This window comes from Pagrus pagrus (genome assembly GCF_965226575.1).
Source record: "Pagrus pagrus genome assembly, chromosome: 8".
Lineage (NCBI taxonomy): Eukaryota > Metazoa > Chordata > Actinopteri > Spariformes > Sparidae > Pagrus > Pagrus pagrus.
The window spans coordinates 10,043,509-10,065,803 of record NC_140192.1 but is presented as its reverse complement, the minus strand read 5'-3'; the positions used below and the strand labels follow the sequence as shown (position 1 = coordinate 10,065,803).

The 22,295-nt window shown below is 40.6% G+C and overlaps 1 protein-coding gene across 1 annotated transcript in view; it reads left to right on the top strand.

Moving 5' to 3' along the window:
- commd10 (COMM domain containing 10) overlaps positions 1-21,990 on the top strand; it is a 62,983-nt gene extending 40,993 nt beyond the window's left edge. Inside the window, exons 6-7 of the mRNA XM_084360228.1 lie at positions 20,922-20,981; positions 21,321-21,990. Of these exons, the coding sequence (XP_084216354.1) occupies positions 20,922-20,981; positions 21,321-21,359 (99 nt within the window). The 3' untranslated portion in view covers positions 21,360-21,990. The remainder of the gene's footprint in view (positions 1-20,921; positions 20,982-21,320) is intronic.
- The last annotated feature ends 305 nt before the right edge of the window (positions 21,991-22,295 follow it).

Below are 22,295 nucleotides of genomic sequence, written 5' to 3'. Positions count from 1 at the left end.
GGAACCAGCAAATGTCCTAGTTATGGATTGATTGAGTAATCGTTGCAGGTCTTGCCATTTGGGAGTCACTTTGTTAAATAAATGTTGAAAAAGAGGTCAGGTGCGGACAAGCTCCTTTATAGTTATCGCCCTTATTTTTCATAGAGACTACCTGATGCTGAAAGATGAGATTACTCTCATGTTAAGCTGGCACTGAGCTGACTTTCTTATCTAGAGCAACTTCCCATCAATGCACAGCTTTTTTGTGAATCCCTGAGTCACAAGCACCACGGGAGTAAAACTGCATGCCTGTGTATAACACACTGAGAGTAAAATTTGTGCGTTTTTCGAGAAGAAACAAGTGGGAGGTTAAGATGGATGTGGGAGAGAGGTGTATCAAAAAAAAATGGTGCACTCTTCTGCTCACATTACACAAATTCACTACAGAGGCTGAAACCTCAGGATTCCTCTTAAGATGATGAAAAGATGTCTGAGCCTTGTCTCAGATGAGTTTTTAAGGGTGTGCTTGGATTTAAAGACTCTCTGGAGGCTTTTGTTACAAGTTTTCAAGTTCATACATCAATGAAATAGTCATGAACCGCGGCAGTTTGTCAGATTAAGATTGTCAAGCTTAGGTGGTTGGTGGACTGGTTTGATGTTGGCAAAGCTTAATGGCTTGCACTGCTTCCTTCCTCCACCCCATATGGAGAGGTTTAATCAGAAATCCAAAAAGACTCCTACATGTAATTTCTTTTGTTATGAGTAGTTATCAGTCACGCATCATGTGTGTGGCTACAAAAGGTGAAATGCGCCCAGAACAGAATTCAGACGTGCTACAATAGAAAGCGAGGAATATATGTATTATATATAAAGCTGGTGGGGACAGTTTTGATGTCAAACATCAATAAGTGTCTCTGAGTCCTCTAAAAGATGAAGAAAGTGCCCCAGATTCCCTTATTAAAAATTTACAAACTGTTTTGTTCATGGCATGGTGTGTGTCAGTCACGTCTTGCCGCTGTTGGCTCAGCTTTGGGCAATGCTGGCTGCATCTGTAATAGAACCTGGCAGATACATGAAGCTGGATCTAAGAGTGGTTATTAGTAGAGAAAATGACTGAGAAAAAACTCAACCAACCTTAACTGAGTGAGTGGTGTTTATTTAGGTAAAATACTCACGATTTAAAGCTTGAATGATTGATTTCTGTCAGAATCTTCAGGCACCAGAAGTACGTATTGACATGAGCCAGTGGCGATGCATCGTATAAATGAGAGGAGCATTTATTCCACATACTGTACGTGTATCGGTTTAGGCTTTTAGGCTGTGAGGCCATGGAGAAACCAGCAACCGCAGCATATGGCAGATGACGCATTGCAGACGCGCCGACTAGAGGGCTGATCCGAACCAGACTCTGTTTCTGTTCAGTGCCGACCACAGTAGGGAGAAAGAGCACAGAGGGGTTGAGGAGCTGTCATAATTCCCCCGGGAAGGGAGGGAAGGATTCCCGTGTGGTTGAAAAATAATGTGGCTCTGCCTCACTAGAGAGAAGTTGGACAGAGCGTGGCACAGAGAGGGAGGAGAAGAATTGGTCATAGAGCATTTGTCATAGAAGTTCAGAAGTGTCACTGGCACCACAAAACCTCTCCAGTGCCTTTAACTCCATAATATTTGGTTGTGTGCGTGCATACGTCTTTTATATGTAAGTGTTTTTCATTACAGTTAGCGAGAGGCTAGCATGGAGGATGTGGCATGGTGCGGTAGTCCCAGTCATCGTCAGTTAGCTCACAGAGGCCACTGATGAGCGCAGATGGTATCATGCTGCTTCTGAAGCACCACAAAAGCACGCACCCAGCAAGATGTAAGCCAGATTTATCCCAAATTATAGCTTGACACTCGCCCTGACTAACAATATATTAAAACGCCTAAGTGTGGAGGAAATGAGAATGTTTTTCTACTGAATTTGGTGGTTTGTTTAGTGTGACTTTTATATGAAAACCAGTTGAAACCAATAGTCTCATCACTAGTTGACAAATGTCTCTTTTAGAGATCGTATTTATCTTGGTGTGAAATCCAAATTGCACTTTTGTACCCACGAGCTACAGCTTCAACTTATTTTTGGAAATGCTGAAGTCAGATCTTTCCGATCAAGTCAGTGCACAAAAAGACCCATTGATAATCCGCCTCAAAGGACTCTATGTTAGATGGCACCTTTAGTATTAAAACTAGGATTTCTTTAGTAGACTTTTTTATTCATTTAACAAAACAATGTGAGCTATTTATAAAGATACCTGCTTGTGGAGTATTTAGGCCTTAAGAAATTAGTTTTGTGCCCAAAAATTTTCATTTTTCTGCTTAGAGTTGGTACATTTTGTGATATCTGTTCAGAATAATACATGTTAACATTGGGCTGGTTCAATTATGAATTATATAAAGTATATATACATTAATTATATGAAGAATAAAGGCAGCCGTGTAGGTCCACTGTAGAAGTTATTTTGATGGTTTTGTAAATAGCCTACACGGGCGGATTCACAACAACTGCTTTCAGTTATTTTTCAGTAATGCCACTGTAACTAATACATTTAAGCAGCAAAACTAGAAGCTGTAGTTATTGACTTGACAGGAAACAAAATTGAACTTTCATCTTCTGAAATAAATATTTTTAGACAGACAGACGGCGCTGTGGGTTAATCAGGAGGACTAATGCTTCAAGCCAAACTATTTTACTGTCTGGACTGTGTGTGTGACCTTTTGATGTGTAGCAGAACACAGAACACTATTAACATGAAATACTGACTGATCCTGTCGTTGAGTCAGGACTTATAAGTAATCAGTGACGTTTATCCGCTGTTCTTCGTGTGCAAATGCGCATGTTAATGGTGAGAAACACATGTTGTTTCTGCTGCTGGAGGATCGCTGCAGGTAATTTCATTCATATTTTTCTCACTAAAGGCGACTTCACCCACCTGTATCATATCTGCTATTGATCAGAACGATAATTTTCATGACTTGTCCCGCCTGATCAACGGACTGAGATCCACGCATCACTATTATACACAGAGGGATGTGCAGCAGCGTTCCTCCGCCTCTTCCTCTTTCTCCTCCTCCTCAATTAAATGTCATTATTATCCGTTGTTTAACTAGCAAAACAGAGTTGGACACTTCCTGAACACACTTGCACCATTTAGACCACAGATTGTTTAAATTGGGCCCCATGTCTTCACTTTTGTAAATACAGTTTTGTTGTTGTTAATTCATTTAAACAATATATTTAGTCCAACTCTTTTTTGTGTGTGTTTTGTTATCACATTAATTGACATTGTGGTCCAGTACTGTGTTCACAGTTTCACTTTGCCTCCAGTGAAAACTTCAACTTTATTGGAAGTGTCTTCCGTTTGCTGCATAGCTGTGCACCAACACACGTACTCAGGGCAGAAAGGAAAATACTTGACAAAGGTTATATGTTATAAGACTAAACTAGGGGTATGAGCTGACAGAGGACTTGGAAGAGAAAGGAGGAAGACGTGGAGAGAATGAGAAACACCTTGGAGAAAGAAAGAAGAAGCCTCTTCCTGCAATATGATGCACAAATCAAACACTTAAAAGTCCCGTGTGTGCGCATATTTAAAGGGAATGCAGCACGTAACATTTTAAAAATTCATTTACAATAGCTGATTGTATGTAATTTGCCTCTCTGGACTATTTATTCATTGTCTACATGTACATTCCCTTTTGGCACAGTGCTATCAGTCCTTAAAGAAACAGGCCATGTTTAAGTGAGAGAGACAGAGAGTTTTTATTTCTGTCATAGTTAATAAAATAAGCAGGACGGAATATTTTATTTAGAAAACAGTAAGGAGCATTTAAATGTTTATCTCTGTGAAGTCCCCGTGTGGTGGCCTCAGCTATTATTTATGAATTAACTGCTAAAAATGCCTCAAAAAATCTCTTTATGAGACTACAGGGGGGACATCAAGCGGAACAGCTGAGCTTGCATCAAACAGCATTTTAACTTTGCAGGAGCTCGATTGCATGCTGATAATAGTAATGTTTAGACAGAAATGGCTCTGTTTGCAACTGAGAATTGAGACCAACCCAAGACACTCGTATGTACCTAAATAACTCGACTGTAGTCTCTTAATAGTTAGTCAGTCAGTTAGTTAAAAAGTTCCTCGGATAGAACTGAATGTGTTTTTCTAATCGTGGACCCCAAAAAGAAAGTTAGCTCTTGAATCTCTGAATTCATTATGTGCATGAGTGTGTGTTCAGCCATGTCTGTAGTGAGCCTGTGCGTGTATCTGCATCCGTGCTTCAGTGTGTTTCTGTCATTCTAGTTCAGTTAGTTGCCCACTGGGTGCAGACAAACCCAGGCTTTGTGAGCATGTCCTGCTGCCATGCTGTGTACTGTACTGAATGGACTCTGGGGAGCAAGGCGTGTGAAAATCCCACCCTTGCCCACCTAGAGACTGTCAGCTGTGTGTGTGTGTGTGTGTGTGTGTGTGTGTGTGTGTGTGTGTGTGTACAAGAGAAAGACAGGCACACAGAGAAAGAGTGTTCGTGTGTGTGTAGGGTGGGAAGTGGTGGGTGAAACCAGACGCTCCATCCCGAAACAAAAACTCTCTGTGTCGGACAGTACAGAGAGATTCTTTATTATTCTTTTATTTCATTAACTGGAGAACCTAATGACCTGACAAATGACCCCCAGCAGAGGCCACTCTGTTCTCTCAGTTTCACTGTCGCTGTCTGTCTGTCTCTTCTCTTTGTCCGTGTGTCCCTCTCCATCTCCTTGCATTGTTGCATTGTGCTCGAAAATCTGAAAATGCCTTGAGACCATTTTCACAGCAGTGACATGTGCAGGTGTAACTAATAGCATCCATGATGGCTGCATTAAATTAAGGTGTCTCAGTTCCATATGTTCCTTATGTTGTGCTTTAATCGGATGGAGCCATCATTAATGTAATTAGTTACACCTGCTATGACATGTCGCAATGATAGGGATGAATATTTTACATACATTACATGTTTTAGTTTAAATATCTACATATCTTCATTGTTTTTCATTTATTATCATTCACATACATTCATTTTCTTTTGCGTTCGTCTTGTTCTAGTGTATTTTCATATAGTTTTCGATGACATTTGCTTTGAGTAGGATTGATTGACTATTGAAACCTGTTTAACACACATTTGTGCCGTCACCAATCAGTACATAAACTGTTGTTTTTACACAGTATTTATACCCACTGAGCCTGAAAAATATTAGTCTTATCAGTTTTATAGGTTCTGCACATTGTCACATGTGTTTTTAATTAATCTGGTTGATGAGAACTTTTAGTCAGGTCCAAGTTGTTTGGAGCTGCGCTGGAAAGATGTCACCAAGTCTGTAAATTCATACCAATGCCCAAACGGGGCGACAAAGCTAACAGAAACACAAGGAAGCTGTCAAGTTTGTCCATACAGGCTTGAGTAGAGGTGTAATCAGGCAACATAATTGAGAACACCTTTGTGAGTGGAGAGGCTTTAATTAAGCGTTTGCCACTACCACTCTACATTAGACAAAGAATAAATGCTGTGTGTTGATCATGGAAACAGTTTTGAAACATAAGATGTGACTTTGAAGGGAGACTTTTCAAGTTGCATGACCCAGGTTTTGTTAAAATAGCCGGAAAGTGCTTGCGTGCCGAGGGCAAGATAACATGCTGCTGAGTGGAATATTTTGGTAAGCTGTCTAGAGCTGCAGCAATTAATCGATTAGTTGTCAACTCTTAAATTAATTGGCAATTATTTTGACATCCATTTATCTGTTTGAGTAATATTTAAAAAAAAAAAAAAAGGTCAAAATTCTTTGATTTCAGCTTCTTAAATGTGAATATTTTCTGGTTTCTTTACTCCTCTATGTCAGCTTACTGAATATCTTTGGGTTGTGGACAAAACAGGACATTTGAGGACATCTTTTTAGGCTTTAGGAGACATTGATGGTCATTTTTCACCATTTCTGACACTTTATAGACCAAACAATTAATTGATCAATCGAGAAAATAATCAGCAGGTTAATTAACACAGAAAATAATCGATAATTCAAAGACATTCAGTCACCTTGTACATTCAATAAGCCCTGTATTTCATACTGTGGTCTTGCGTGCCAGATGCCATGTACCATGCAAACACTTTTGCTCTATTAATAACATCTGTGTCTTAAATCATCATGGAACCTTTCCAGAATTGATGCCCGAGTATGAAAGGCAAAAAATAATTACTATAACAGACTGAGGAACCTTTGGGCGTCTCCCTGTCTTCCTGTTTCCTCCCAGTGATTAATACACGAATGGATTTCTCACAGGGAGATCATCATCTTCCATAATGGTCACTCGTGTTCGTGCTGTACTGGTTCTTGCTGCATAGCATGTGAAGATTCAAGAGGCGGATGTGGGAGCTGTACGCTCTGGTGGAAGCCTAGTCTTGTTCCCATTGTCTCTGACCACAACACAGGATGTGGTGGATTGTAATTGGGGAGGTGGATGGACAATACGCACACACAAACAAATAACGAACAGGCACACACACTCACACTGCACAGACAGGACATAGGTGACCTCATCCATGTGAGACAAAACCAATAGGCAAAACAGTCGTCGTCCTATTTAACCCACCACCGAGGATGTTATTTGTTTAGCCCCAGTAGGTACCTCCTGCTGCTCATAAATGTCAGGCCTCATCATTGAATGAGAGTTTGCTGTACAATTTGACTGTGCAGGGTGTCAAAGTGTGTTTAATGACTTGAATACAAGTGCTGTGTTTTTATCAAGCAAGTTTGTTATGTCTCTTTTATTCACAACACAGTTATTGTCTTCTACCTTAGTCAGAGCAGCCATTTAGCACAGTGGGTAGTGTTCCCATTTCAATGAAAGTTCACTGTTCATTTTGTGTTCCTGGAGGGAGATTGTCCTCAGCAGCTCCACTATTAGTGAGATATGTTCAAGCCCTGTCTCACCCTCTTTTTCTTCTCCTCTTTTAATTCTCCCTCTGCCTCCATCTCATCCTCGAGCCATCCCTCCGTCTGGCTACCGTGTCTGTTTGGGTGTTTGTGTTTGTGGCCTTGCCTCTACGAGCCTGTAGACATATGCCCCGTTCCTCTTCTAATTGGTCCTCTGTATTCATGTGGGGATGCAGAGAGAGGCAGGCAGACTGCAGGCAAAGCTGACTCTTAATAAATGTCAGCCAGCAACCTGGTTACGGATGGACAGCTCACTGATGGGCTGTTTATAAGAAGGCATCACTTAATGCAAGGGGAGACAGCAGCCGAGGTGAAGTTACAGAGATAAAGAACAGGAATACATCAAGAGAGGGTGATGCATCTTACCAACGAGAGACGGAGGAAGGATGAGAGAGGGGAAGGGAGACATAATCACCTCACTGGGAAGGAGACATAGATGAATGATTGTGAAACAGCATGGTGTGTGTGACATGAGGGAGGTCGCAGACAGGAAGCAATGAATATCTGTCTGTGAGTGTGTGTCAAGAAAGCTCAGCTAATTATCTAGCATATTTACATCAACTGCCCATCATCCTGGGTCATACGGCCTATTAACATAACGTCTTGTGATTGAGATTGCATACAAACTTGTTAGCAAGCACGCACAGAAGTTACAGTGGTTAGCGAAAAGTTAAGAATAAACAGTTGGATAAAGTTCATGGATATGCGGTTCAATTCACCAGCTAAAAGTAGTGTATGGAAGCTGCTGTGAGCGTTGGTGTCGTTTTAGTTTCCTGTCTGTTTAGCAGTTGGCAATCACCTCTCTCCTCTCTGCGTCACAACACTTTCACAGCTCCTTTTATTTTTTTTTTAGGCAGCTCTCTTTGCCTCTTCTCTTAGGAGGTACCAGAACAGCAGGGATAACAGAAAACACTCTATAACTGTGATTACTGTTACAATATAGAGCTATTTAACACTCATTTTGAACAGAAATTAATGCTAACAGCTGCTTTAACAGGTTAAATGGCTAAAAGTAACGGGTAAACAACAAGTAATGATAAATCAATTAAATAGTTTAGAGGTAATGGATGAAATAGTTAGCTATAAGCAGGCTATTTGAGAAACAGTTGAATAGTATCCAAAAATAATGGATAAATGAATGAACTAATGAGCTTAAAGTAAGCTAGCCATTCAGCATGTTCATGTTCCGACCCCATTAGTACCCAGTAGTCATTACTACATTATTTCATTAAAACTCAGTCCTCATGGATCTGACCGCACCAAGCTTTAATCTCGTCTTCATTTTGATCTCAACTACACCCCTGTGAAGTTTTGTGACTGTATTTTGTGGGGTTGAAATGCTATTGCGTTGACAAAGATCTGTCCACAGACCGACAGAAAGGCAGACAGATGAGTGGGTGTTGAATAATATCCAGTCCAAAGCCTTGTCCAGTCATGAGAACTGATTTGTTACATGCACATCGAGTGTATGTTTATGTTTTGTTAATGGGTGTGTGAGCCTTTGTAACTATGTATACTGTACAGTATGTGTGCAGCTTTGTGTGTGTGTGTGAGTGTGTGTGTGGGACGGAGGTGTTGGTGGGGGGTACTTAGTGATGTCTGTGTGTGTTTTGACGAATTCATCCTGTCAGGACTGGAACCTCATCGCTCCTGTCTCCGTACAAAACAAAGCAAAAGCCCCGTTTGTTTATTGTTTTTCCTGCCTTGTTTTTCTTTTGATTGTTGTCAAAGTTCCCACTGTCTCCCCTTGGGTAGCAGCATACACTCCACTCCTCTATGCTATTATTTACTCCCTGTGGTTTATAGAGTTTAGATTGAATGAGAGCACTATCAAAAGGCCTGTTGGAAAAAGGAAGAAAAAGTTAAGAGGGCTAAGATATTCAGACTGATGGAATGTTTCTAGGCCTCTTCTTTCCCAAGTGCTTTTTTCCAAATCATAGAAATGAGAGACACTGAGTGACATGTTGGCCCCTTTACATATATTTGGGAGGCCCTTACTGTACCGGAAGGGTTTTCCATCATGTCACAAGTCTTCTCTTCTCTTCTCTTCTCTTGATATAATTTAGAGAATAGGACAGTATCTGTGTGTCTTTGTGTGGGCCTGCATCTCTGTGCGCACATATCTGCTTTTGCTCATTCCTGTTATAAATACCAGAGGTGATTGACGGTTTCTAGTGTTTGGCTTTGACAGCTCTTATTTGTTGTAGTCGACAGGCTTTTAGTGAATGGCTGACGTTTTGAGGTTCCATGTCTGTCACTGTGTGATGGCTACAGGGCACTCTTGTGGATGCGGATACCAGTTCACGGTGCCCCTCTTTCAGTATCAATGCACAGTGCATATGTGGCTCCTACGGGTCTGTTTTTCTGAACGCCTCTCGGCTCAAAGGGTCATGGGAAGATTAAACATGGTTGTTTTTTGAGCTATTGATTTCTTTTTGTTGTTGTTGACTGGCACCAGTGGAGTTTTGTGCAAAGCCACTGGCTACAGCGCTTGTCAAATGATTCCAGGAAACTGACACATAAAAGGGGGTGAATATTGTTGACTGCAAATTTAAAACGAAAGATCCAAAGCTATTGAAGATTGGACTTCAGAACCAATTTTAATGCACACTGGTACATTTTATCAGCCAAATGGATACCCGCCCAAACATTTTGTGCTCGATTTTGTGGATTGGCTACTCTACAGTTTAGTTAAGCATAATTTTACTAATTTTACATTATGCTGATCACGTGTAGGAAAACTAGTCTCTTTCTCTTGATTTGAAAAATGCTCTGTGCTCTCTCCACCTGCATTTAAAGTTAAATGCATCAAGTTCATTCCAGTTTTCTGTGTGTTGCAAAGCATTTTGGGAAATGACAAAACAATCTATACTTATAGTATATAGTTTATAGGCTTTTGATCCTATCACATGATCATTGCAGATGAAGTTTGCCAGGTTACCATGGAAATGTAGATTTCTATTTTTCCTTTTAATTTTTTTTAATAATTGGATTAATTAGACCTTCAGGTGAGATTATTGTGTCTGTAGTTTCACTGTGTAAGAAACAAAAGTAAAATGGAGAGACTTGAGAAAGGTTAATGGAAAGTGGGTCAAACGTAAAGTAAAGGTAGCCTAATTAAGTGCAGTAACTGCTGGAAAACATAGAGAAACAAATTGAGAGGCACGAACATGAGAATGATGAAAACGTTTCTTTCTTGTTCCTACAGTTGAATGTTTGAGCTTCACTGTGTAGAATGATTTATGTGCAGCGTCGTGACAGAATGCTAATTTCACATTCATCTGCTGAAAGCGTAGATTTCGTGTGCTCATTGAAAATATGTTGGTTTGGAAGCCGAGTCCAATACTCAGCATGCACAAGGTGCGATGTGGAGTCTTGAAGCCTCCGGTGCACAACACATCTTGTGTCCAGAAGTTAAACTTTTGAACTGAAAATATATTTTCATATTCGTATATTCTGGAGTTTTAAATGAAGGAGAAGAAATAGGTGCCAGACAGAGATTTTGTATTCCTTAATAGACATGAGAAATTGTTATTTAAGGACATTATTTAGGCATCAATAATAATAATTAAGCACTAACGTGGAAATTAATCTGAGTTCACACTAAATCCTGATCAAATGCTAATAGTCTCTAGTCTTTATACTGGAGGCACATACCTGTCAGCTAACAGGCTGAGGGGATACACAGCAGCATGCCAAAGTTTGAGAGATGCAGTTTCTAATCAGTTGTGTCGTTTCAAATGTTTTGGGGGTCAACAGTTACCGTACTGTAATTACCTTCTTATGCCATCCTCTTCCTGTTTGTAAAACGTAGTCAGAGATCATATTAGACATATGATATATTACATTTACTTTGATTAGTGCACACTAATGAGTAGAAAGCAATTAATTAAAGTCAGCATAATGTTTAGGCCAATTTGGTACCTGTTATTCTCCCCTGATGACCCTTCGACCTGTCTCCAATTCCCCATATGCGTCCCTCCTCCTCCTCCACAGTGAATGAGGTGGCGACAAACCAGCCGATCCTCAACAGTGTTGATGAGGCAAAGACAGATGGATAGAAATGCTCGGGACATAAAAGAGGAGGCAGCGCACCTGTAGCACCGAAGCAAACAACAAAAATCTTTATTGAGACATTAAAGGACTGTGTTTTGACAGCACAGCTGCCTTTGTATCTGTTTTTAGTGACAGACAGCTATGCAGCTGAACAAACACGCTCATATACAAACACATGCATCCTCTCAAGCACACCAAACAACCTTATTTACAAGAAAAGGTGCCCTCACATTTGCTTTATGTCTCAGTGAGTTTCTCTTTTACAAATTGAACTGAAATCCAAAAACAAAGCGAAGTCGAGATGTGAAATGCATTTTCATCTCACTTCATCTCTGATACTTAATTGGCAAATACTACGCTGTGTCTTCATGCCACAGTTCTGTTTGTGCTGTCACCTGCGTGCATGCCCACTGACAGTCAACCGTCCTCATGTCCTCATAAAATAACTCCCGCTGATCATCCTTCAGCAAGATGGCAGAATGCAGCTCAGACAGCCAGGGAAGCTTGTGAATGTAGGCTGGCACAAAGACAGAGAGGAGGACAGGCAGACAGGTTGGCAGACATGCGAGCATTGTAAGCTAACTGACAAACAGTAATGACACACATACTGTGGTAGCTGCGAGCTGACCGACAGACAGAGAGACAGAGAAGCAGTCGAGCATGCAGACGAGTTGATAGAACAGATAGGAAGATAGAGCAGCAGTCAGTCAGTCATCTGGTTTTTGTAAAGATGTGTGTACCCATGGCAACACAACAGTGTGACAACAGGGACTGAAGTTTTTTTATTTTCATTAATACAGGTCAGGATGTGTGCTGAAGCCAAAAAAAACATGTGTGAGTGTGTAAATTACAGTAAAGTAGCAAGGAAAGGAAAAGGAAGGGTGTATCTGTTATGAGTGTGTGTGTGCTGTGCTGTGAGTAGGAGGGATAAGGGGTTGCCACAGTCTGACAGCTCGGCCTCCTGTGCACCCCGTCTCTCTCTCCGTCTCTTTGTCTTTGACTGTCAAGATTTCTCTCCGTCAGGAAAAAAGTCAACGACCAGGCAGCTGCCAGAAAGCTCCAATTGGACAAACTGTCAAAGAGCTCATAGTCAGAGAAGACACATAATGTAGCAAAGTCACAGAAGAGCTATAATATACCATATCCTCTCTCTGCAGAGCACTTGAGCTGGGGAAATTACGGTAACCCTTTCTTTTGATGCTGATTTAATGCTGTCCTGGTGTCATATTGATAGGAGCAGAAAAGCGTTTGAGTAGAGTAGGTAGAATAAATATGAGTTTGATTTAAAATTCTCTGCCAAAATGAACGGATTCGGTGCATGTGTTGAAACATTTATGCCATTTGAGGTGCCAAATGGGATATATCAAGGTCTAAGAAATGAACACGCTTACTGTTTTGTGTAATTAACAGTAGGACGTGGATCTGTTTTTGTTTTTATGCCACTGCGCAAGTATGTTTTTGGGTTGCCAGTCCATACATCTGAAAGTCCCATTTTTGTGAATGCGATATCTCATGAACGTCTGGAGGGAATTTCTTCAAATCTTGCACAAATATTCTCCTTGACACAGGTATGAACTGACTACAATAGAGTGCTGTAGGGATAAAATACTCTTGCAGGTTTATCCGAAAGTTAGCATCGCCCTGGTTCCCTCATCAAGGAAGCCAATGGGATATGCAAATCGGAAATTTGGATTGTACTACACAATTATTATACATGTTTTCCAAGTTGTAAAGTTTGAGGCCTGTAAAGACAGACAAGTGAGTAGATGAGTCTCCGTGTTCGGCATGACGACGTTTAATATCCCTGACAACTTCTGTAGTCTCATTTAGCCACTTGTTAGCAACAGCTGCTTTTTAAGACAAGTAAATGTTTTTTAATTCAAACGTGGGGTATTTACTGAGGCATTTTATGTTGTAGGACAAACTGTGAAAATCTCTTAAGCTTGTGTTGACCACAGACTTTATTACAGGCATTTCACCAAAAACCCATTGATTCATTACCATCATAATGTTCTGAAATGTTCTTTTCTGACAATTATGTAACACCATAACTCAGGAACAGAAGGGGTGATTGTGACTATAATTCACATGTTGTCAGCCACTGAAGTCGTGACACAAAATTTTGGCTGCCAACCTTGAAACTTGTGATTGTATAGATCTTCTGTGCTGCTGGGGTGAAGGTGTGTGTGAAGCATACACATTTCAGAATCAATAATTCCCTCGTGTTCTGTCAAAATCAGCTTTATTGGCCAAGCGTGTGAACAAATACAAATGATTTAACTGATTTTTGCTTCTCCTTTGGACTTCACCACAAGCTCAGTAGTTTTGCTGATACTGAGCCTCAGGTGATTGTCATTGCACCATGTGATGAAGCTCTCTATCAGTCCTCTGTACTCCACAATTCCTGAATTGTGCTGTGTCGACCAGTCAAGAGCATGCAGCAGCACATGCTTGGAAGATTCCCTTGCAATATGAACAGCATATTCCCTGATTAGTTCATTATCATCACTGCTTTACATAGTTATGAAATAATTAATAGTGTTTAATAGTATTAGAAATCATTGTCCAGTGTTTTGGTGTCTGATGCCTGAAGCCTCAAACCCAAACTTTTGATCTCCTGACTGCTCGCTGTGGCAACACACCCACACCAATGCTGCCCTTTTCATCCTCTTACTGCAGGGCTATTCACAGTACTAATGCCTGTGTCCTTCCTCCTGGACAAACTGCCTCCTCAGACTAAAAGGAGGTTGGCAGCAACTACAAAAAACTAAAAAAAATAACTGCTACATTTATGCAAGCAAACAAACCCTCATAATGTTTCATAAGTAGAAATTACAGTGTGCTTTCTACGAAGAAGATAAAACTAGTAGAATTAAACATATAGCCCACAAAATGAAAGATACAGAGCTAAAAGAGAGCCTAAGAAAACTATATTATAATGATTCTACATCAGCCGCACTAAATGTAAGCTGCAGTAGAGACTGGCTGAACACAAGTACTGTACACTACTAAGACCAACAACCCCTGGCACACTGAGCACTACACTGTACCCAGTGTCTACCCAAACACTTAGAAAGCCATTAAAGTCATTCCAAAAAATGCAAAGGGTTGCGAGAGACTCGGACGTCTCCTTCAACAGGAGGCTTTTTGAATTGATGCCCTCAGGGCCACTTCCTTCCCAGGCCTAAACAAAGAGGGGTTTTTTGTCATATAGAGCAACTACATATGTGAAACTTTATTGTAATGTTTTACAGTACTATACTGTGTGAGTCCTTCTTCACTCTGTATGCTATCATTATATTTTCCTCTAAGTACTCAATATAATTATAGTCAAAATAGTTTTGATCACTTGTTTTTTTTGACAAACACCACTGAAAGGGATTTATTATGAGTATTTCCATTGTTGGGTCCTATTAATGTCACATTGTCTCTTAACTTATACTCTTTTGATTTTTGATTGAATATTGACTGTTATTTCTTCTCCTCACTGCCATTAGGTGTGAGTTTTTTAAAGTATACAGTACATTTGCACTTGTTTGGTTGCTCTTACTATCATGTCTTGTAAGTGGTCTGTTCAAGCACCTATTACCCTGATGAAGACTCTTGAAGTCTCGGTGCCTCAGATTCCTTTCAGACTGCCAACCAGTACCATGGACTTCATCATTAATGTGTGCACAGTTTCTTATTTTTACTAAAACAATATTGATGTTCTTTAGTAATGGTAAAAGAATATGAATATAAGAGTACACAGCAGAAGCAGCTTCTGAATTCTCAAATGATGATCTACTTTTCTCCAAGCACACATGTCATTTCAGTATACAGCACAGGATTGATTGGCACTTGTTGTCGACACTTGAGCCTGATTTGCTTCACTCGGTGTCTGTCTCTGGTACGAACTCCTCCATGCAATTTTTAAGATGACTTGCAGACAGCTTCACACAGACACTAAAAAATGTCATCCCATTTCTCTTTTCCTCTCTGTGTGAATTTACAGGCAGCCTTGTTGTTATATTAGATTTGATATTACATTTCTACACATAAGACAAATTCCTTCTGTCAGTGAAGTCTTTCTAGTTTGATGTTTCAGATGCTTTTGGTTGTTAGTTACAATGCAAGCTCTCTTGGGTTCCCACGACTTTTCATGATTTTACTTAAGCCCTCATTTTTGTCAGTGTGTTTCTTCACGTTCTCCTCCTCTGTGGCTTTACCACTCATTTGTGTCATATCTATTTCTCCCCTCCCTTCTTTGTTATTGTCAATCTCTCTTGCTTGTCATCTTTAACTCACCCTTCCTTTCTTTATTCCCTCCCTGCCTCTTTTTCTTTCATCAGTAAAAAGTAAGACATTCAATTCTGAGAAGCACTCAGAAAACTCAGGAAAAAAAAACAACTCTACTTTGACAAGTGTTTCAAATCCATGGTATTCTTTATTGCACAGAGGCAAATAATTAATGAAGAGTGCTTTTTTGCGTCCAACCAGCCCCATTCACACATACTCCTCGTGGTATCAGTATGCCGCTGCTCAATGCAGTACACCGCGGTCTCATATAAACTGACATTACTGACAGTAACCACTGAATAGGATAAAAGCGCCTTTTATCAATGGTAATACACTGATCGGTCCACTCAAGAACACAAAAAACCTCTTTAAAGTGTAGAATCAGTCTCCTTTTGACATGAAAGCAGCGGTTGCAGGTTGTTCACAGAGATGACATCAGAAGAGTTGCTCTGAGCTGGAGACAAAATATACTTTTTCCGTTCTGAGCTGCATTTGCATTTATTTTAAAGAAAAATTATGGTTTATCATACTGCAACTATAATTTAAGTCGAAACCGAGCAAAACTCATGCAGAAAGTCAGTGAGATGGTTTCACAGGTTGAACTTAGCAGGCAATCGGACCAAAACCAACCCTGCATCAAGCACATTAATGCAAAATTGTTTTTAATTCTATCAGACAGGATTTTACAACTGTTACGACCCCAGAGGTCATATGAACATTTTCATGTATATTCTTTAATTTCCTCTGATTTAATCTCTCTGTCTTGTTACCTGTGTGAGTGTGTGATTGGTCTGGTGTGTTTGGCTGAGTGAATGATGAGTGTGTGTAGGTTGTCTGAGGGAGCTGATTGGTGCCAGCCTCCAAGCCAGAAGTTTTAAGGCCGGCTCCTCCCAGTTCACATGATTAAAAATGATAATGGCTGCCATTGTTTTATCCTTAGCCATTACAGTAGTGAAGAAAACATTTAAAAAAAGGGGTATTTGATTGACCATCAGAGCCTGGTTCAACTTGCGGACAACATCTACAGTTTTTCATCCATCCAGTACCTGGTAAACATTTTGCTAAAAAACAAAATTGTCACCCAATTGATGGGGCTCGAGGAAAAGTTTGGGAATCAATGAAGACAGAAGGCTTCATCCTCTGGGGACCATGAATGTATGTAAAATATTTCATGGACAAGTGGTGGACTGAGTGACTGGCCATAGGGACATCAGCTGCATTTACATAGTCCCTAATATTTCACTTATATTCAGAATAATAGCCCAGTGAGAATAAATGCCTGAAGGTAAAAACCTCAGTCGGAAAAAACTCCTCTGATCCAGCCTGATTGAATTTTCAATCGAATTGACAGGTGGTGTGAATTTTTGACAATCCATCATATAGAAAAATATTAGCACCTAATAAACATTTAAACTATTAATTTGATTGTTTCTCTCTCCTTATATAAAACATATATTGTTTCTGCACTTGTTCGTCTCACATGGAGGTAACATTAGGTGACATGAATGAGTTTAAGGAAAGGGGAGAACATGGGTAGCAAAACAAACTGTTCTCAGACTGATACGTTCTTGATGAGCTGTGAAGGACCTCTTGCACTCTGCCCATCGAAAGATTGCAGGATAAGTACAGTACCTGCTGCTGCGATTGCTGCTTAATTAGAAAGAACAGCAGAAACACAAACACTGTTCCCAGGACAGGATGTTGGTTCATCTTGAAAACTGTAATAACAGGAACCACTTCTTTTTCTTTTGTTGTATTTGGCAAATAAGGCGCTTTACAGAAAGGTGGATCCACTTTGTGCATGTCATTAAAGTTATATTATGAACAAATGCTTTGGGCAATGTAGACACACATCTTATCCGATCACTTTTTTAAAGAGCTAAGTTTGGAATCTCTGATCAGAAGGATTTCATTCGGGTTGAGGAAATGTTGTCCGTGTAAACACAGCTACTGTTGTCCATCGAGCCGCAGCTCAAAAAGCCACAGTTTGGACGGATTATCCACTGCTTGATTGAGTCTTGAGTAAAACTTGAAGTGAGCACAAACTCAAAATGTCTGTAATAATCTTTATAATCTTTGTTTTCTCTTTCAAATAAGTTTGGATAACCTTGGGGTTTGTTTAAAGCCCGACTCTCTGTGTTTTTCCTCTTGTCAGACGTCTTTTCAGCTTTATTGTAACTCTCACTTCAGAAGGTTTCAGAAACCAACTTCATACCCTGGTTGCAGTAAACCAGAATTTTCTTAACATTGCTGTATCCTCAGTTTGAGTGTGAGGGCTTATGCTGAAATCCATATAGAGCTTTGACAATTATCCCCCCCTGACTTTGTTGGCTCATCTGGGGAATTGTACGAGTAACCTTGTCGAAAGCTATTAGGTTTATACTGAGGGCTGCAACAGAAGTTTTAGTCCCACTTTTCAGCAATTATTGAAGTTTTTTTCTATGTTAGTTTATTCTCTCTCATGTGTTGGTTCTCCCTTAGTATGTAGCCTATATTGTAATCATACTCTAACATGTAGTGCATGTGGAACACCAGATGCAAGTGAATTCATGATTATCTTCATGTGTTAATCCTATTTTCTGTATCTTGACACACAGGATTTTGGCACTGAGACAGATAAGAATGTGTGGGTGTGTGTGTGTGCGTGTGTTTGTGTGTGTGTGTGTGCATGATTACTGGTTGTATAGGGCTGTGATGATGAGGATGATGCATCCTATCCCCATTAGTGTTAGCCTAGATCTGTCAGAGCCTTGTTGGGTTACTGCCTGGCAAAATCTCAACCCCGAGGAACAATGGGATGGGCTAAACCCACACATACACACACACACACACACACACACACACACACGCACACACACACACACACACACCCTTGTGCCTACGTTCCCATGACAAAACACTGTTTCCCTGTTTCGCACACACACCCAGCTGTACCTGGAAGTACTCGTCAAAATCCTCCGTCAATCTCACAAACGCGCACATGCACGCAAACACACTTTCATCTTCAACCCCTGTGTAACAGACGGGAAGTGTTACAGCCTGGTTTGTTGTCTTCACTTTATTGTTGCTCAGTTTTGATCGACATCACATTTAACGCGCTCAAACTGAATTTTTTGTTGCCCTCAGTCTCACCTCTGTAAGACTACAATGGAGACACATAACTAGTGTTCATTTCTGTTTCAAACTTTTCTGTCGCTGTTCCTGTGACCCCAGTGCACCAAAGACCATCAGCCCAGATAACTGATTATGCAGCACTGGTTTTCTCTCATTATAATAGTGTTTGCCACAGTGGGGATCAATAGAAAATGGAAACGAGTGAAGGGGGCCGACGTTAGAAGCACAGGGTGTGTTCATCGCTCAGCTAATTCAGCGGCACGCTCAGTTCTTAGTTCAAATCAAATAGTTTCCTAACTGCAACTTTGTAGATATACTTTGATCTGCATCGTCTTTTCATTAAACACCTTAATAAGTGGTTTCATTACCATCATTCAGAGGCTGTCCTTGCAGCTCTCCCTCTGCCGCAGCCAAATTCAAGGCTGTCCTACATCCTCCTTGTGCCGTGCAGCTGCTGTGGAGTGGAGGCTTTGACAAGAGATAACATTTTCCCTCTGCGCTCTCCTTTATGGACTTTTAACGTTGCTTCTAATTAATATCTCTGTCATTAATTTGCTGTGACACATGGCCTCCTTCCCTTCATCCGTCCGCCCGACCAGCGAGCCAGTTAGATTCAAGCCCCAGAGCTCCGTTTAGTCTCCAAGAGCCAAACTGCAGGGAGGAGAGCTGCAGATGGGAGCGCGCAATCAGACAACTCCCATGTGGTTTAGGCTTCTTTTCTTTTCTGCTTTGTTTGTTTCTTTGTGTCTTTCTTTCTGCCTTCCCTCATAGTTGGTGCCAGAAGTTCGCTGCTATTACCAACATTCAGCGTGACGGTGCTGAGTGCACTTCTCATACTGCGCTACCTAAAAAGCATTTCACACATTTTAACGATTTTCACAAGGATGGTTGTTGATAAATGGTCTTGCTATCAACTCCACTCATGGCTGTGGATTATTGTCCAGCTTTCTTTTCTAATGGCTTGATGATGACGATGATTGCAGTCCAGCAATGGTTGCCCTTGTTTTCTTGTGTTTGTCTGCGGAAACTCTTTTCCCTCGATAGTTTGTCAAGTCTGCGGTCTAGCAAATGGCTCCGTGGTAAACCTGTAAGCACAGACAATAAATTCAAGAAGTGACACAACATTTGTTACGGTACTGAAAACGATTATAACTAACTTAAATATATTGGAGCAGTGTTCACAAATCTTGATTATAGATCCCACAAGACACAAGCTTCCTTATCCATCCTATTGCTGTAAAACACTGCTCACCTTTAATTTTTCTTGTCACTTTTTACTCTGTTGAAATAAATGTTGCTATATTAAGTTACTTAACTTTAGCAGATACGTGGGGTTTTACTTTCTGTAGCTCTGATTCAAAGGAGAAAGGGAAAAAGAGACAGACAGAAGGAAATAAAGAAGTAAAGAGACCTGTTTTCATATCCAAAATAGCCTGTTATCTAATCGCTCTGTACATATTTATTTATGGTTCCCTTTTTATAGGATTTCTTTGGGGTATATAAATTCCCTCTGTATTAGGGAAGTAATTAATACTAAGGAAAGGGAAGAAGTAAATTAAGAACTCATTTATAATTGTTGTATAGTTGTATATTGCAATAATTGTTGTAACAACAAAATCCCAAGGCACACCTGGACTAGCCTCACCACGTCCCCTCAGAGTAACTGTGATGCAAGAACTGCTCATCAGCACATCACTGCAGTCACCGCTGTTTCCCACTGTCACTCCGACCCATCAATCTCACCCAGCTGAGAAAACTGTCTCCTGTCACCACAGACATACATCCCCTAGCCGAGTTTAAATGGGTCCTCGTCTCTGCACCACATTTCAGTAACTGAAACTGTTTTCAGCCTCAGAAACTTTAAGCTAGCGATACAGAGGAAGCTAAGCTAAGGATACACAAATAACAACAGCACAACTGAGAGAAACAGAGAGGAAAAAGCTGCCTGTAGTAAAGACACACTGGTGACTGTCAGCCATGGGCTACACTGGACTAGACAATATGTGTTTAAAGCAGGAAATTAGTTTGCCATAATGTTCCATGTTGGCCTTAATTTTCCATATCACATCGCATGCCTTCGCAAGGCTACTGTTAGTGTCAGTTGTGTTCATGGCTATGACATTCATGCTACACAGCACAGGATGCACATGATGCAGCCAGTCTCTTTTTAAAGTAATTCAACGAGAACGGAGAACAGAGTGGACAGTGAGGTTGCCTTCGGTGTATTTTTAAACACTCTGATGGATAAGACTTAGAGGATTGTCCATACTGGCCAGAGATCAGTAATAATTAATGAAGGTTTTTATAGAAAGCACAAGACGGGAGAAGGCTTGTTTCATGACTCTTATGCATGTGCTCTTATTGCTGCTTTTTTATCCTCTGCTCCGTCCATCTCCTACATCTCTTTGCTTCTTATTTGTGAGGTTGTTTGTTCCCTTCTGCTTTTATGTCTCTTATACCTTTTCTAACCCACATCTCTCTCTTTCTCTCTCTCTCCTTCCAGGTCCAGGAAAATGTCTTTGTTGATTTTAGCCACCAGGAGCTCCTTGAGTTCTACAACAAGGTATTGCAATGTTAGAGTGTGTGTGTGTGTGTGTGTGTGTAAGCACACGTACTGTTTGTGTCCACTTTGATGTCATGTTGTATATATATCTTTGTATTCAGTGGCTATCTTCCATCGCCTGACAAAATCCATCTGCCTGCCTGTCACCCCCATACTTTGATACATTTTGTTTCCCCTTTCTTTTATTTTTTGTTGCCTGGCTTCATCTACCTTTTTCCTGTGTGTGTGTGTGTGTGTGTGTGTGTGTGTGTGTGTGTGTGTGTGTGTGTGTGTGTGTGAGGACTTCTTTTGTGTACTCTTTTCTTCCAAACACTCAACCTTTTCTTCTCCTTCTTCCAGCTTGAAATCGTGCAAGGACAGTTGGATTCCCTGACTTGATGCCTGGTGCTCTTTGTACAACCAAACACACACACACACACACACACACACACACACACACACACACACACACACACACACACACACACACACACACACACACACACACTCACTCTCTCTCTCTCTCTCTCTCTCTCTCTCTCACACACACACACATTGTTAGTGTTTTGCTGCCAGCTATGCCAGCTGTTGGAGGCCTAGAAAGTCTGTTCTTGCTCTGATTTAGTCTAGAAAAATGTCAAATTTTGGTGTGAAGGACTTTCTTAACCTTCTGATCACCATTTAATTCAGGTTTGCGCTCATAACTTAGAGATTCAAGTATTTTTATGTCTCTGTCAAGGAGATGGTGGGAAAATTCACCCTGTCGATATAAATTGTACTGAAACAAGTCTCTTGGTACCATTTTTCTATGTCCTGTAGTGAGTAACTCCATGTTTGATTGCTCTGTAAATTAATTATAATAAGATGTTTAAAAATGTGCCAATCGTCAGTGATAATGACAAAGGAAATACAAGGAGATTAAATGTGATCCTGAGCTGAAACAAATGGATTTTTGTAACTTGGTGAATGAACTAGTGTCCATGCCATTCTAATAAAATCTGAAGTGGAGGTGAAATCCATCCAAGCTGTTGTTATTTAGTGAAGGCTCATTATTTCTCATTAAGACCAACCTGGACTGCTGGTTCAACAGATGGGAGTTCTGGGAGGCGCAGCGGACCTCCAGCGAGTTTGTGTGTATGCATACTCTTGCATGTGTCTGTTGGTAGATGGATGCACAAATATGTCCTTGTTCATACATCTGTCCTAGCTGTGTTTGTGTGTGTGTGTGTTAATAACTTCTCTCTTCCGCTCTTTGAATTCAAACTTGACAGGTTCTCAGATTCCCAGGTGTTATTCTCCCATGCTGACAACCCATCTCCATCAGATCTACCCAGC